Source organism: Sinohyriopsis cumingii, chromosome 2 (genome assembly GCF_028554795.1).
Source record: "Sinohyriopsis cumingii isolate HCF-2022 chromosome 2, ASM2855479v2, whole genome shotgun sequence".
In the NCBI taxonomy this organism is placed as follows: Eukaryota; Metazoa; Mollusca; class Bivalvia; order Unionida; family Unionidae; genus Sinohyriopsis; species Sinohyriopsis cumingii.
In genome coordinates, this window is record NC_142962.1 from 24,603,256 (window position 1) to 24,621,813 (window position 18,558).

Below are 18,558 nucleotides of genomic sequence, written 5' to 3' on the forward strand. Positions count from 1 at the left end.
GACAATTGTAATTCACTTCTGTCAAGTTCATCTTGCTATCTACTTCAGAAACTTCAAAAAGTTAAAATACATGGTTGTTCTGATCATCCTTAGAATATGGAAAACTGGGCACATCTCTGCCATCCTGGTCTGGCTATACATAAAATTGAGAATCAAACACAAAATCTTGTCACTAGGCTACATTGCGGTGACTGGCCCCAGTCTGATATACCTATCTAACCTCAACCATGTGAACACTTGATCTAGAAACTTGTGCTTCTCTTCCGACACTTGCATTCTCATTGTTCCCACTGTTAAAATGAAGTCATGTGGACAATGTTCTTTTGCTTACATGGCCCAACTACATAATTTTCAGACACAAGGACAGAGTTCTTACTGAAGAGTGCTTTTAATACTCACCTATTTGGACTAGAAGAACGTGCTTAGTAATGTTTACTTCCTTAATTATTGTCAGCATGGATATTTTTGGTGGTAATTTCATGATCTTTATAATCCTGTCATTGTTTATGTTTTTGTGTTATTTAATATTGTAAAGCACTTAGAGATTCTGAAGACCAGGTGTTGTACTAAATGCATATTTTTCTTGTTATCTTCTTCTTCTTCTTCTTCCTCTTCCTCTTCTTCTTCTTCTTCTTCTTATTATTATTATTGTTATTATTATTATTAAAAGGAAGTTCACAACATCACATGACATGTAGCAATGGAAGTGCTAAAATGTCATCTGCTTGCAGGAAGTGGCTCCAGTCAGATGTCTCTCCTTGAATGAATGGATTAGCATCTGAATCCAATTAATTATCTTTTACATCTTCAACACTCATGCTGGTAATAAAGCTTTTCCGGAGGCCTAACAGATACCAAAATAGCTGCACCTTTACATTCGTTGAGTGATTCTTTGGATGTCTTTCACAGCAGGAAAAAAAATCCATCGGTTTTTTTTTCTATTTCTCAGATAAATTAATATTTTACACTTTCATCAATGATAGGGATGTTGTTGTATCTAAATTGCCTGTCCAGTGGTCGGAAGTCCTTTCAGTTCAACTCTATACTTGACCTTGTTTTTGAATTTTCATCTGCTAATTGTTATTATACATTGAAAGGTCATGCATGTAATTGCCATATGCATTTTTATTTTATCATATCACCCCTTCCCAGTAAAATAAATACTTTGACCAATTTTTGTATTTATAGGTGTCTACAGTGTGGGCAGGATTAAGTATGTAAGGTATAAACAGTTCACTAAAAACAATCTACCTGTGTACATTGTATTGGGTGCAACCTGGGCCATACTTTTGATGAGTTTTTCTGCAGGCCTGAAGATTATGGGCAACAGTCTCTGTTAAATAGCAAATTTCAGCAAATGTATTTGAGCACAGCTGCTCCCTAATTTTCATCCTCCAATCCATGGAATGATGGTCAGAGACAACATTCTCTGCTTTTTACTTAAGAGACTTATCATCCAAAATGGCTCAGTTTGACCTGGTGTGACCTATAGTAACAGTGCAACATGCTAATTTCCCATGTCATTCAACTTCTTTGTAATGATGCATGTTACTCTACATCTGTTGGATTTGCTGGAGTGACATTTTCTTACCCAAACTGCATCTATGCATAAACCATGTTCTAACCCTTGTGAATATCTGACACAACTTGAAACTGCTTCATATTCCTTAGGAGACCAGAAATAGTATCATCTCTGGGCTAAGGGATCCAAGTCCCCCTCCTTTTACATATTTTCCAAATATAATATAAATAGGTATGGGCACACCCTTCCTGCAGTTACATCCATGTAAGAGTGTGCACATCTGCTCTTGCAGTAACTGATACTTGACAGTATTTCAGCCTCAGATGCGGGAGGTCACGGGTTCAAACCCCAGCCAAGTTGTTTCATAGGCTTATAAAAATGGTACTAACAGGTGCCTCACTTGGCACTAAAACTTAACCGGTTAGTGTTAGGACTGGCTGGACTGGTGTCAAGATAATGTGACTGGGTGGGAGAACATGCTAAATGTCTGCGGCATGATGCCACAGTGCTAGACATCGCTATGAACTGCCACACTGCAGACATCTTAGTGATATGACTGAAAAATTGTTAATGCCACATTAAAAATCCAAATCACGCATGCATGCACACATGCACACACACACAGTATTTCAGTACCAGTTACTCTTACCAAAGTGAGATGACTCACCTACTGAACCACCTTCATAGGCAGGTGACATTTTGGTGTATCTATTGTTAAAACAAGCCAAATAACATGGCTAAAATCTTTTTATTTGTTGTTTTTCGAAAATTCAATTTGCAGGTTCGTGGATGTACCCCTGTTGTGATGGGTTATTAAAGAAAATTTTTATTCTAAAACTTGGTTTCAGGTTTATATGTGGAAAATGTGATGAAGGTAGCTAAGACAGAGTTGACATGGGAGGTGGACTACATTAGGGAAGCCAACTGTGCCTTGAAGTTCAGGTAAAATTGTCAAGAAGACACATATATTGTATATACACACCCTATCTCACATTTCAGTTAGACCAGAGACAGATTTGTTGCTGTTAATTCTATAAAATGTTTCTTTCCACACTTAAGTAAATTCTTGAAATATAAAAATTCTTTGTTCCATTAAATTCATTTACTTGGCCTGAGTAGAGAATGGTGGGAAACTTTTGAGGGATAAATAAAATTACTCAGCACTGCATAGCCAGGATTAAACCCAATCCACCCATCCATCCTTCCACCTATCTGTCCATCTGTTTGTCTATCCATCCATCCAAGACTAAAATTGCAAACTACTGTATGAATAATAATAGTCACTTGGCCCTTATTCCAGACTATGGAAACAAACTGTGTATAAAATTCTTTTGTTATGTACTAATGTGTCAAATGCACTCCTATGTAACATGCATGTGTCAGATGTTGGATACTTTATCTGGATATTTTTTTAAATTACTTTATCTGGATATTTTTTTAAATTACTTTATCTGGATATTTTTTTTAATATGTGATTTTACATATCATAATTCTAAATCAGTGGCAGATTGAGTGGTAACACTATTTCAATAATACAGGTTAAGTGTGATTGTGTTTAGGATGCATGTTCTTTTGAATATTTGTAATTGACTTCTTGATTTGTCAATATGTGTAATTGATGTCTTGTATTTTTACTGTGTATAATTCATGTCTTGTTTTTTGAATGTGTGTAATTGATATCTTGTTTTTAATTGCAGACATGGTTTGGGATGCATGTGTTTTTCAATAAGTGTAGTTGATGTCTTGTTTTTAATTGCAGACATGGTTTGGGATGCATGTGTTTTTCAGTAAGTGTAGTTGATGTCTTGTTTTTAATTGCAGACATGGTTTGGGATGCATGTGTTTTTCAGTAAGTGTAGTTGATGTCTTGTTTTTAATTGCAGACATGGTTTGTGATGCATGTGTTTTTCAGTATGTGTAGTTGATGTCTTGTTTTTAATTGCAGACATGGTTTGTGATGCATGTGTTTTTCAGTAAGTGTAGTTGATGTCTTGTTTTTAATTGCAGACATGGTTTGTGATGCATGTGTTTTTCAATATGTTCAGTTGATGTCTTGTTTGGGATGCATGTGCTTTTGAAAAGTAGTTGATGGCTTGTTTGTAATAGACACATTTGGGCAGCATTTGATTTTGAACATGTATAGTTGACATAATGTTTGTATTGTCGACATGTTTAGGGTGCATTTGATTTTTAATTTGTATAGTGACATCATGTTTGCAATAGTAAACATGTTTGGCCTGTATGTACATTTGAATGCGTGTAGTTGGCATCATGTTTGTAATAGTATACAACTTTTTGGGATGCATACATTTTGAGTGTAATCGATCTTGTGTTGCACTGGCATGTTAATGATGAAAGTGATCATCAAAATTGGAAATAGGAGAAGATATGCAAAAACTTGCTTTTTGTTATGAAGCTGTGTCCATTTTCATGAAGTCATGGGACTAATGTCAGTGTCCATTTTCATGAAGTCATGGAAATAATCTCAGTTTCCCTTTTTATGAAGTCATGGGACTAATGTCATTATTCCTTTCATGATGTCATGGGGCTAATGTCAGTGTCCCTTTTCATGAAGTCATGGGACAAACATCAGTGTCCCCTTTTCATGAAGTCATGGGACTAAAGTCAGTATCTTTTGATTGAAGTCATGGGACTAATGTTAGTATCTCTTGTCATGAAGTAATGGGACTAATGTCGGTGTCCCTTTTCATAAAGTCTTGGGACTAATGTCAGTATCCCTTTTCATAAAGTCATCTGTCTGATGTTGTATCTTTTTCCAGGGAGTTATTTGCTGATGACCCTATATTGTACATCCCTGCAGTGATCATGGAACTTACTACGCCCCAGATACTGACTGCAGAGTTAGTGGAGGGACTGCCGCTAGACAAATGCCTTGACATGGACCAAGAAACCAGAAACAAGGTAGTACAGATCTACACTGACCTTGTGTTTTTGCTGATGTTAGCAGAAAATATTCCCCTGGGTTTCGCAATTTTGGTTATTCTTGAGTTCATATGACAACAAAAAACTTTTACATCATCTACAAAAGTGAGATTCTGTATAAACACCTGAGATGAAAACATGGATTACAAGTATGAATATAGGTACAAGTAATAACAGAAAGATAGCAGTGCAAATTAAGCATTGTATTCTAATTATTTAGTTGTTTACTGCTTTAATTTCAGTGTAGTTCACAAAAATATGGACAGTTCAATGTAATAATTAGTGGTCTTTTTCAGCAAAGATGCTTTTGGCAGAATTATGCCAGATTTTTAACTCATGCTATTATGATAACATCTGTGAGATTCCAGTTATTAGGTCATGTATAATTAAGTAGGTGAGCTGAAACTTGATCTCCTGTATATCTAAATGACAAAAGTGTTGGTAATGTCAGATTGCAGTTTTTTTAATCAATTTTACCTTTGTAAAATATTGACCAATATCATCAGTTTAGCACCCAAATCAAATTTTTTATGTACACATAACTGTACCATTTTCTTTTCTAAAGAGAATTTAAATGGGGTTGAATCTAGGTTCCAAGGGAAGTAATGAATCGGCTGTATTTTGCTGCAGTTCAGACATGTTAGTGTTCATGTCTTTTGCAGATTGGAGACACAATACTTCGTCTGTGTTTTACGGAACTGTTTGTGTTTCGCTACATGCAGACAGATCCCAACTGGTCCAATTTCTTGTACAATCCAGTGACAGACAAGGTAAGTTCACAAGATTATATATATATATATATATATATATATATATATATATATATATATATATATATATATATATATATATATATATATCTGAGAGAGAGAGAGAGAGTATGCTGTATCACTGTTATACCATGAGGAAACAGGCCTTGCTGAGTTTCATTTTAATGAAAACTTGATGCAATAATCAGATATCAAAGATACAGCATAAATACTGAACATATATTTGTTTATACAGCATACAAGTATACATTCTTTTGTTCCAACACAGTTTAGTACTCACTACAACAAGCTGTGTTTCGATGGAAGATGTGAACTCTTGATACCTCTTAACAATGTGACAGCTACATAATGTAGCTCTGCATGTGTTTCAACTTTCAGTGCATTTGGAAATTGATAATTTGCTTCTTCTTTGAATACATTACCAAATCATAATACCTTAGGAATACTACCACTACGTTGTAAATCCAGCCCTCCCAGATACTATCTTTAGCTAAAGGGAGCTAAAAATTGTCTGCCAACCCATGTGGTGGTTGGACAGTGATCTCCCCTTACCTATAAGACTTTGCTGCAATGAGTAAGGATATACCAGTTATTAGTATCGCTCATGCGACACAGCATGCTTTTTTTCACAAGAGACCTCACCATCCATTTTCATCTTGGAAGCATACCTGTTTCAGTTGGAGAAGTCCTTTCACTTCAAGAAAAGTATACTCCATCTCTATTTGCAACTTTTCTCTCACTTTTGCCAACATTTGTTCATATCTGGTGTATGTATGTATGTGTGTGTGTGTGTGTGTATATATATATATATATATATATATATATATATATATATATATATATATATATTTTAGAGCTCTTCGTAACTTGCATAAGCAGCCATTATAATCCCACTGGATAGGTCTGGGCTGCATTTATTAGGTGTGCATTGGTCAGCTCTGGGCCGTATTGATAACCAAACATGACAGGTGCAGGCATAATGTGGTATTTTTTATTAGCATTACACTCTCTATATGGTTCATTGACATTAGACTGCCTGTTATCACTTAATGGGCAAACACTAAGCTTTAGCTTGCACTGATAGAACTGCACGGTGACAGAGCTAGGCCCCTCATGTTTATTTTTTCCGCTCAATATACTTACAGGTTTAAACTATGGGCAAAGCACAGAAGCGGAATTCGAAAGATGATAACTTCATCAGTCTACAAGCTGACTTCTCTCCCAGCCACCAAGCGCCAGAAAACAACAAAAGATCAGAATCTACCCAGCATGCAAGTCGCATCCTCCAGACCCAATGTTACTAGTGATTCCTATGGGAGTTCACTCTATTTCTCTTGCAGAGCAACAAAGGAAAGAACTTAACCAACAGCCATTACTTCCCTCTCAGTCTACGGATATACAGACAGGTTAAGTGGTCAAGCATCCCATAATCTGTCCCAGCTTGAGTTCAACGATACTCCTCCCACACACATGGCCTATTTCCTTTATGACCAGCCTTGCCCATGTTCGAGTAATCAGGAGCAGCAACATCCTCTTTTTAGGGCTCATTCACACAAAAACCATTATCACAGTACGTCAAAACTGACATACATCGACATACCCAGGGACTGTTCCAACACATTCCTCCTCAGGACTCCTGGCACAGTGCTTTGTTTAGCCCCTTAGACTTTTACTGACATCGCTTAAGCAGCCTCCCGACAAACTGTTACAGGAAGAGCCTTTTTACTCAGTTACCCTCTGGAGGTCATGTTTTCTATTTTGGGATGGACTATGAGTTTCGTGGGCGACATCGGGTCACTCTTCAGACTCACCTCATAATCCTATGGACAATGATGCTTGTTCTCAAGGAGTATCATTGATTCTGGACTGTATGATGTCAGGTGAAGATTCAGCCGTCCAGGTCTCCATTGAGGAAGTATTCCACCATTTCTTTACACAAAAACACCTTCCATCTCACTTCTGTCAGTATTTCTACTGCTGTCACACACCAGCCTTTCACTTGGAAACCCTAGCATTAGACTGGAATATCACTGCTTTGGGAATGTCTAAACCACACTCCAATCGTATGGATCGAGTGGCCTTCAGCGATACTCAACAGTTAGTGCATAATGTCATCTCCATGGGCTCTCTACTGGACATCATTTCCATGGCAATTTTCCAACAAGCAGAACATAGCCTCTTTCCTTCCACTTTGACTTCTACAGGACATGCATTGGAGTCGCTATCATGCATGGCTTATGTTATAATGTGGCAGCACAACACACCTTGGCCAGTGCCGTCACCGCCGCTATAAATCTACAAATGGCTTAATGGGATTTGCAACTGCCACCTTTCTAAAGGAACACCATAAAGCCAGGCTGCTCACACATTTATTTTCCAACCTTTTGTTTAACGGCCAGATTGAAGAGGTTCATAAACAGGCCACTAAAGAAACAAATTTCCCTAACCCACCACTACCATTCGGCATCAATATTAGCCCCTGGGTCTTCACTTGTCTCATAAATCGAGTCATAGCATATGTCGGGACCATTTCTATGGCAGCAACATCAAGTTACCTGGACAACATCCTACAAAAATACCAGGTAAGTTCTATTTTACATCACGACATGATAACCCTTGTCACAGTACTTACCAATCTGAGCTTTCTCGTCAAAGAGGACAAATCCGACATAGTGCCCTCCCAACACAATACACAGGAGTGAGAGAGTAAGTGATTTGGATTTTTAATGTAGCTTTAACAATTTTTCAGTCATATCGCTACAATGTCTGCAGTGTGACAGTTTAAAGTGATGTCTAGCACTGGGGCATCATGCTGCAGACATGTAGCATGATGTTCCACCCAGCCACATTATCCTGACACCAGGCTGACCAGTCCTAACACTAACCTCTTAATGCTGAGCACCAAGCGAGGCAGCTGTAAGGACCATTTTTATAAGTCTTTGTTATGACTCAGCTGGGGATCGAACCCATGACTTCCTGCATCCAAAATGGATGCTCTAACCACTAGGCCGCCAGAGTGGTCCAATACACAGGAAAACTCAGTTCGTCTCCCTCAGGCATTGAAAATTTGCAACATTGTGACTTGTTTACTCTCGAGGAGAACCTTATCAACATGGGAATTCCTTCGCCTCCTAGGTTTACTCAATAGGGCAGTGGACCTCCTTGTCCTAGGTTGCCTTTTTATGTGCCCATTGCAGATGCTTCTTCTGTCTCAATGGAGACCTAAAGTTTGTCCACTGGACCAACCTTTAAACATCTGCTCACAACTGAAGCACCATCTGCAGCCTAGGGACAAGAACCTCATCAATCATCCATCAGAAACCCCAAGGAAGAATCGGGTCTTCTCTCATCTACTCAAGTAACCACAACAGCAGTTGTTATTGTTTCATCCCTACCCAGAGCTCTTGAACCTGCATGTCTGGATCATATCAAACAGACCCTCAGAATTAAACAGTTCTCGCAACCAGTCATGGAGAGAATCACTCGAGTGCGATGGCACTTGCCCTTTTTGTCTTGATGTAGTATATGGCACACTCTTGTGTTAGAATATTGCCCTTTTTGATGTAGTATATGGCAAATACACTTGTGTTAGGATATTGCCCTTTTTGTCTTGAGGTAGTATATGGCAGACAATCTTGTGTTAGGATATTGCCCATTTTTTGCGATGTGGTATACGGCAAACACTCTTGTGTTAGGATATTGTCCTTTTTGTCTTGATGTAGTATATGGCACACTCTTTTGTTAGGATATTGCCCTTTTTGTCTTGATGTAGTACATGGCAAACACTCTTGTGGTAGGGTATTACCCTTTTTGTCTTGAAGTAGTATATTGCACACTCTTGTGTTAGGATATTGCCCTTTTTGTCTTGATGTAGTATATGGCACACTTGTGTTAGGATATTACCCTTTTTGCTTGATGTAGTATATGGCAAACACTCTTGTGTTAGGATATTGCCCTTTTTGTTTTGATGTAGTATATGGCAAACAATCTTGTGTTAGGGTATTGCCCTTTTTGTCTTGATATAGTATATGGCACAGTCTTGTGTTAGGATATTGCCCTTTTTGTCTTGATGTAGTATATGGAAAACACTCTTGTGTTAAGGTATTACCCTTTTTGTCTTGAAGTAGTATATTGCATACTTTTGTGTATGGGTATTGCCCGTTTTCTTTGTATTATGACATAATCTTATGTTAGTGTACTGCCCTTTTTATCTTGGAGTAATATATGGCACAATCATATTAGTGCAACTCTAGTCTTGCAGTTTTTTGTGGATTGCCATGACAGTTGGTAAATATGGGCATTGCCTAAAGATGCTCATATCAGAAAACTCTTGAAACTCAAGTGGCATATGTTCCACAATATTTGTTTGAGTCATTGCCCTTTTGTTTTGTAGCATAATTCAGTATATGAGACAGTCACATTAATGCATTTAGACCCTCAGTTTGTCTTGCAGTTTGTAGGAATTGCTGTGAAACTCAGTTAATATTATGGTTATTATCTAGAGATGTAAATAAAAATAACTCCTTTCGCTCCTATAATTTTTGCCCGAGTTAATGACCTTTTTTGCCTCACAGCTGGATGCAGTGTATGACAGAATTTTGTGAATGCAGCTATTCTTTTTGTTTTGAGTGCTGTTAAACATGGTAGACATTATGGCTATGCATTTTAATAATTATTTCTTATGTTATCTTTTATTTTGGATTCATTGTTTCATTGGGTAGGGGTAGAATGCAGGAGGGCAGGGGCAGGGGTAGATTTTAATAATATAATTTTATTACCACTCCTCTTATTTTTGTATATTTTTGAGTCACTACTTTTGTATTCATGAAAGAATACAAGAATTATACTTAGGCAGCATTTATGTGCATTGATGAAAATGCAGTTTTAATTGACATGGTTGGAATTATTGCACAGTTGAAAAATATTACAAAGTTGCACCAGTCTGTAAATCATTCATTGAAGGTAGACATTACATACATAAAAATATCCTCTTTATATTACAGGTAATTCTCTTAGACTTTGGTGCCACACGTGAGTATTCCAAGGAGTTTGTGGACAAGTACATATGTGTGATAAAGGCAGCATCAGTGGGGGACACTATGGGGATTCTGAAGGGGTCTCGTGACCTGGGCTTCCTCACAGGGTATGAAACTAAGGTAAGTTCAAGTGTATCTCACAAATGAACAAATGGTATGTTTTTCAGACTTGTTTACCCCAACGGATTCTCTGTATTTTGTAAGGATGAAGCCTGAAAAATGATCATAGATTGTGTGACAAGACTACAAAAAATAGCATAATTGTCAAAAATTTACGTCTAACATTTCATTACTTCAGAAATTTCTTTTCATTAAAATATGATTTGATCAGTGTCAAAAAAGTGTGTATTCAATGATTCCCATGCAAACTGGTAAACTGTATGCAGGCATTGAAGGGGGCAATTGGCAGTTGTTTGAAAATGGTGGACCAGTGTCATGTGAAAAGAAAATTGGAAGGAGTTGAAAAGTTGAGTGCTAGCCAGACATTTTTAAACATTTATATGGATATTTTGTCATTTATAAAACAGTCTAACAAGGAGTTTATTATGTTCACTGTGGTGTGTGTGAATTGGATTTTATTGTTGTACCTGGTGGTAAAAGTGACATAAATAGACATGCTGAGTGCAAATCCCACAAGGAATGGCCAAAATAAAAGGCACAAATAAGTCTCAGTCCTCATTTTTTAAAGCATGGTGTCTGTCAGTGAGAAAATGCACATTATCCGTGCTGAAATGATGATAAGTCACTTTTTGGCTAAGTTAAACTTGCTGTTTAAAACACTGATTTGTTAAGCAGGGATTTTAAAAAAATATGTTTGGACAGCAAACTTCCAGCAGGGAAAGTACCCAGTCTTAATTCATCAGGAGTGTAACTACTGCCTCACAAATCCACACCTGCCAAATAGGTTTTCAGGAGTACAACCACAACCTCACAAATCCACACCTGCCAGATAGATTTTCAGGAGTACAACCACAGCCTAACAAATCCACACCTGCCAGATAGGTTTTCAGGAGTACAACCACAGCCTAACAAATCCACACCTGCCAAATAGGTTTTCAGGAGTACAACCACAGCCTCACAAATCCACACCTGCCAAATAGGTTTTCAGGAGTACAACCACAGCCTCACAAATCCACACCTGCCAAATAGGTTTTCAGGAGTACAACCACAGCCTAACAAATCCACACCTGCCAGATAGGTTTTCAGGAGTACAACCACAGCCTAACAAATCCACACCTGCCAAATAGGTTTTCAGGAGTACAGCCACAGCCTAACAAATCCACACCTGCCAAATAGGTTTTCAGGAGTACAACCACAGCCTCACAAATCCACACCTGCCAAATAGGTTTTCAGGAGTACAACCACAGCCTCACAAATCCATGCCTGCCAAATAGGTTTTCAGGAGTACAGCCACAGCCACACAAATCCATGCTTGCCAAATAGGTTTTCAGGAGTACAACCACATCCTCACAAATCCACACCTGCCAAATAGGTTTTCAGGAGTACAACCACAGCCTCACAAATGCATGCCTGCCAAATAGGTTTTCAGGAGTACAACCACAGTCTCACAAATCCACACCTGCCATAGGTTTTCAGGAGTACAACCACAGCCTCACAAATCCACACCTGCCATAGGTTTTCAGGAGTACAACCACAGTCTCAAAAATCCATGCCTGCCAAGTTTGTTATTAGCATTAAAAGTACTAAAAGTCATGTGACCACCTAGGTGGAAATCAGACATGAATTATCCCCTAGGATAGAGGGATTGGCATCCAATCCTGTCCATACTTAGTTACTACTTCCACTACCAGAAAGCGTGCAATATTTTTTTGCAATCTTGCAAAATGGATTTCTCTGACTTTGAATGTGTATAGCATTTCTAAGAAGTTCTCTTATACAGGGAAGTATTTTCCAGTAGCATTTCTGTCTGTTCCTCACTGTTCTATCCAATGATTCACATGTTATTGGTCTGACTGCATCTTTTGATGATGCCATTTTAATTAGCTGCTATAAAGTCCTCCATGACCAGAATAGGCAGCACCTGTAGAACTAATACAAGCTGGGTATGGCAGCCCAGAAATAAACATACCATCATGTTGAGTACTGGTTATAGTGGTCTCTCCTGTTATAGCCAGTACCACCTTTGGCAGCAGCGGTGATCTGGCTATGGACAGCACAAACTCTGATACACCCTCAGCCTGGAGTTTCTGTGACCAGGTAAAGTGATCTGTTTTCCAGATAGATTCAGTCCTGGCTTCATGAAAGAGATAACTTCCAACTTCCGGAATTGTTTGTCTTAACACCAGCTGTGACTGAGACTACTGGTATTCCTGGAACCAAAATCGAAGAATAAATGGCTGCTATCCAGTACAGATATTTCATTGGTACTGTAAAACTGACACTGGGTAGCTCCAGTACTGGCCCCAGCAATGAAAGCAGGACCCATCATAAGTGAAACTGAATAATGGAACTGCATTTTGTTTGGCTCAACTGTCAAGACAGGCAGAATCAGTGAGATACATACTATGTCAGCTGAGCCAAACTATATGCAGTTCCATTATTCAGTTTCACTCATGATGGGTCCTGCTTTCATTGCTAAGAAGAGGTTCCTACTTAGAGAGAATCTGTTCAATGTGTGAAACCTCTTTTGATGTTAGATCTTTGACCTCAGGGGCATCAACAAGACCCAAGGGGGGCTTGGAAGTGGTACCTGAAATAAACTGAGCCAAAAGAGTGACATCTCATTTATTTCTGCCATGAAAGAAGAAAAGGGTGATAGCTCAGCTCCTGCACAGTATTAATCTGGGTATGACGTTATTTGTTTGGTTATTTGCTCTGCACTAACCAACCCAAGACCTAATGAGTTTCTTGTACATATCAACTCATAAGGCTTGAGCAGTTAACTAGCATTGCATTTGAGTATAACTGTTCCCTAACAGACATTATTCAAGCCTAGACAAGGAGGACAGAGACAACTTTCTCTCACTTTTATGACAGGAAACTTTCATTCCAAAGGGCTCATTTTGACCTGATGGGACCTATAGCAGCAGCATAACAGGCTGCCATCCTGGGTCATGCATCATCTTTATGATGATGCATTCTATTACTTCCGTTGGATTTACAGTATGGTGTGGTGGAATTCCTACTTGAAACATCCAGGCACATCTTTATGCTGACTTTACCCCTATTTCTCTAATAATATTTGAAGCTGCATCACTTGCATTAGGGGCCGAGATTGGGCAGTAAAGGGGCATGCAGCATGTTTCCTCAACAGTACTTGCCTGATAATAATATGGGCATGCCATCACAGTCTCCCTGCAGTTACATTTTAAAACAGAGAGCATACATATCCCCTCCTGTAGTAAGGGAAGTATGGACAGAATTTGGTGTCAGGGCCACTATCCAAAGGGAGATCACTCTTGTCTGACTTCTACTTGGGTGGGCAGACAACTTTTGACTTGTGTATTGCCCAAAATAAATGCTTGGGGTGGGTGGCTTTTGAGGTAGTGGTTGTACATCTAATGCATTATTATCAGGCATTTAGCATCAAAGAAACGTGTTTCTCCAAATATTGGTTTAATAAAAAACAGCAAGTGTTCCACTCATATAAAAGGCCAAAAATTGTTTTATTACCATAGAAGCTCATTATAATTTGTTTGGTGGGATCTAAGTTCCCCCAAAATCGTTTACATTTGCTGACTATTATTCTTGCATAAAAATATGTCAGGTTTTAGCTCCACTACCTTAATATACCCTTCAGCCTAATTTAAAGGAAAGTAACTAAAATTCTAATCCAGAGACAAAATTATTAGACAATATTGGGGTTTCCTCTTGATATTGTTTTCATCTGATGTGCTACTTTAAACAGTGCAGAATCAATTGCATAAAGAATTTATCTTTTCAGTGGAAATTGAGTAAATATTTTCTTTCCAAATTATGTTATGACTGCTTATAAGTTCTCTTTTGTAAGGTAAAGAAAAAAAAATGTTATATGCATTTATAATTCAGATATAGAGGGATATTAGTATTCAGGTAGGAATTTTAGAAATAGGAATGTGATTGTCAGTAACTCAATTAGAAACAGAAATGCAATTGTCAGTAATTCAATTAGAAATAGAAATATGATTGTCAGTAACTCACTTAGAAATAGAAGCATGATTGTCAGGTAACTCAATTAGAAATAGAAATGTGATTGTCAGTAACATATTTAGAAATAGAAATGTGATTGTCAGTAATTCAATTAGAATTAGAAATGTGATTGTCAGTAACATATTTAGAAATAGAAGTGTGATTGTCAGTAATTCAATTAGAATTAGAAATTGTGATTGTCAGTACCATATATAATTGCTTATAAGTCAAGCTTTTATTACTGAAAATTTTAGTCCTGCATTGTGGGGGTCATAAGTGCGATATACAAAACAGATTGATAATGTAAGGGTAGTGCTGGAAACTCAAGACGTTTGCAGTACACATACATACTGTGAATTCAAATATGTATGGTAGTTAAATAGTAAAAAAAAAAATTTATTCCAGGCCATGGAAGAAGCCCATTTAGATTGATATAGTGAAAAGTTCAAATATAACAATTTATAATTCCAGGCCATGGAAGAAGCCCATGTGGATGCTGTGATGATCCTAGGTGAAGCACTGGCAAGTGAAGTTCCATTTGACTTTGCAAAGCAGAGCACAACTCGAAGAGTTCAGGACCTCATACCAGTGATGATGAAGCACAGACTCTCACCTCCCCCTGAAGAAACATATTCCCTCCACCGGAAAATGTCAGGGGCATTCCTCCTGTGTGCTAAACTTGGGGCACAAATTGACTGCAAAAGCATGTTTGACAAAATTTGGAACAACTATAAGTTGGGGACAGAATCAAATGTTGAAACTGCTGTATAGAGATAACTGTGAAGACATTAACTGGCGGAAGAACATGACTGTAAATGTGGTAATATCATGTGCCTTTGCATAAAAGATAAAATAAAAAGTTTTATTTAGGGAAAGAATTAAGTACAAGTGGTCCGTGTAATGTTTGAGTTTTTACTAAATCTTGTTCATTTGTTGTGTTGATAAATAGAATGTACTGTTTATTATGTATGAGATGAAAAATAAATTGTATTTATATATACCCATTTTGTTTCCATGGTTCATTGCAAGCAATAATTTTTATTGAACAAACCAGTAGCTTTGTAATTAAAACATTTTCTCTGCAGAGGAAAAATGTGAATTCTCTGTCATAAATGGGAGTACCTTTTTAGTTCACAGTACAGGAGAGCTTGTGTTATATGATCCTGGGATTTTCAGCATCTCCAGAAAGCAAGGCAACCCTTGGCTAGTGAAGATGAGGACAAAGTTGGAAGTTTAAAAATATGTGTGTAATATCTTGGGCATGCAACTCTCCATTTTTATGCCTTTTGCTTTTGTTAAATTTTTAATGGTTTTATTTTCATTACCGTTCATAGCTGTTGTTATGTTGCCATGTGAAGCCCCAAGTAATGAGCGATGTGTTTACATTACATTAAAGACCCATTTAAAGTGTGCTGTGTTTATATTACCATGTAAGCCCCAGTTAAAGCGCAATATGTTTATATTATCTCCTTCACCCACTTATGCCATTTGATGATATTCCAATTCAAAATGGGGGCCCTGAGTGGCCTAAAGCACTCTCCATTACAGATCACTGCCATCTCACCTCTGTCTGCGTGGGTTCAAGTCTAGGATTCGGCCAATGTTGGTATGTGAGAAAGCTTGTCAGTAGCTTCTCGTGGGTCGGTGGTTCTTCCCGGGATTTTCCAGGGTTCTTCCTCCACCATTAATACTGGCCGCCATGCAGAGCCTATCGTGTGCTGAAAAATGGCGTTAAACCCAACAACAACAACAACCAATCCAAAATGCTAGGTTAATTGTTCCCCAAAATGGTTTGTTGTGCTTTCCAGACTTTTCTGTTGTTAAACCTTTATTATGAAAAAAGTTGAAGAGTACTTGCCTTTCAAGCTTGGATTTCCTTACTAATTTGGAACATTTTGTTTTTCATCAAATGTAAGTAATTGGCATATGTGTTCAGGCAAGGGATGTGCTTTCATCTAACAGCTGTTGTCGATTTTGTGGTTCCTATAGACCACAAATTCAAGTATGCAGTGAAGAATAGTGCTGTGATAAAATCCAGACCGTGTCTTCCTCAGCTGTGTATCAAGAAAATTAAATATTTAATTCAGTGGTTGTCCTCTTCAGATGGGCCTTCTCATGAAATAATATACCCCCACCCCCATTTAATATTGCTTGGCACCAAAATGACAGAATTTTGTACCTCTCACTAGAGGCTATACTTTGTAAAAGGAGACCTTTGCATTACAGAAAGAGTGGCCTTAAAATAGGACGAGGACCTCAATACAAACTGAAATGTTATTTCTACTCTGAATACATTTCCCAATCAATTTAATGTTAGAAAGAAGATGCATTGCCTCTCAAATCCAGCAATTGTTAAAAGATGAAAAATTAAAATGATTCTACTCAAATTGTATCTGAACACAACTGAAAATGATTCCACAAACTGATATTAAGATTTGTATTTATTAATATTGTTTACCACTACCATAGGGGGCCCTAAGTGGCCGAGTGATCTAAAGTGCTCACCGGTACGGATCACTGCCATCTCACCTCTGTCTGCATGGGTTCGATTCTCGGATTTGGCTAAAGTGGGTATGTGAGAAAGCTTGCCAGTAGCTTCTCGTGGGTCGGTGGTTCTTCCCATGGTTTTCCAGGGTTCTTCCTCCACCATTACTACTGGCCGCCATGTATAGCCTATTGTGTGCTGAAAAATGGCGTTAAACCCTACAACAACAACAACCACTACCATACATATTAAAGAATAAAAGACACAATAAAATGAGCATGATGTGGGTCACAAGTATGAAATTGTATTCACATAACCTACACCCATGTAAGAAAGAAACTATTCACATAACAGACAACCGTGTAAGAAAGATACTATGATAATATTCACATAACACACCTGTATGTGATATTACACTGTTCATATGACAGTTTTGAAGGTATGAAAAATGATATTGTTTTGTTAGCATAACATGTGAAATTATGAAACCAAATCATTCATATAAAGGGCATGCAGTTGCCCAATTACACTGCAATCGGATACAAGCCTTATATGGCATTCCATCTTGTATGCCAATAAACTCCATTCCTTCAGTTCAAAAAATGGACAGAACAAGGATCTCAATTGTATGGCCCATCAGATCACAGGAAACTGAGCTGACTCACACATGGCTTCCACACAGCCAACACAACAGTTACAGGAAACTGAGCTGACTCACACATGGCTTCCACACAGCCAACACAACAGTTACAGGAAACTGAGCTGACTCACACATGGCTTCCACACAGCCAACACAACAGTTACAGGAAACTGATCTGACTCACACATGGCTTCCACACAGCCAACACAACAGGCCCCACAACCAACTGGGACAGGTATCCAGGAAATCTGCTTCAAATACACACAACTGAACTATGTCATATGGGGGCTTTGAACTTTTAGAATGTCATAATACAAACATCACTATACCAGTTATGTATACAAAGAGAAGAAAATAAGTTTTTAAACTGTTTTGTGTTAAGAAGGGCTGTATTAAATATGACAGCAATGTGTTATATAAAATTTGCCAGACCTAATGGGACTTTAAGAATCATTCTGAATAATCTAATATACAATAAAACAAACACTTCCCCAAGTGGTAGATCAAAACACACCTGTTACTTAATTAGGTTCTCATAGAAGAGCTCTTTAGTAACACTCAGTTACCTTCTCATGTTTTAAGGGAATTAGGGATCTCGCCAGAGGCTCTTGCCTTGTATGATGATGATATTTCCATACCACCTCCTTTCATAGTTCGAAGACCCATATGAAATGGGCCAGCTCAGGTCGCTAGGCGCTCAGCATTAAGAGGTTAGTGTTAGGACTAGTCGGCCTGGTGTCTAGATAATGTGACTGGGTGGGACATCATGCTACATGTCTGTGGCATGATGCCCCAGTGCTAGCCATCACTATAAACTGCCACACTGCAGACATCGTAGCGGTATAACTGAAAAATTGTTAAAAGCTACGTTAAAAATCCAAATCACTTACCCTTTCATAGTTACCCTGCATTGACATTTTTTGTAATACCTTTGAAGAAGAATTTTTGCAGGATGTAGATGAGTTCAAAGACCCGTATGAAATGGGCCAGCTTAAAAGGGCAGTCAATTAGGTCAGCTAAGGCTCCCATAGGCC

At 38.1% G+C, this 18,558-nt stretch overlaps 1 protein-coding gene across 2 annotated transcripts in view; it reads left to right on the forward strand.

Annotated features, from left to right (window-relative positions):
• Positions 1-15,399, forward strand: part of LOC149804487 (atypical kinase COQ8B, mitochondrial-like) — a 54,480-nt gene extending 39,081 nt beyond the window's left edge. For both annotated transcript variants that reach the window (XM_089940701.1, XM_089940702.1), the window contains exons 10-14: positions 2,371-2,464; positions 4,303-4,444; positions 5,128-5,235; positions 10,239-10,391; positions 14,871-15,399. In XM_089940701.1, coding sequence (XP_089796827.1) covers positions 2,371-2,464; positions 4,303-4,444; positions 5,128-5,235; positions 10,239-10,391; positions 14,871-15,170 — 797 coding nt within the window. In that variant the 3' untranslated portion in view covers positions 15,171-15,399. The remainder of the gene's footprint in view (positions 1-2,370; positions 2,465-4,302; positions 4,445-5,127; positions 5,236-10,238; positions 10,392-14,870) is intronic.
• Positions 15,400-18,558: the final 3,159 nt, after the last annotated feature.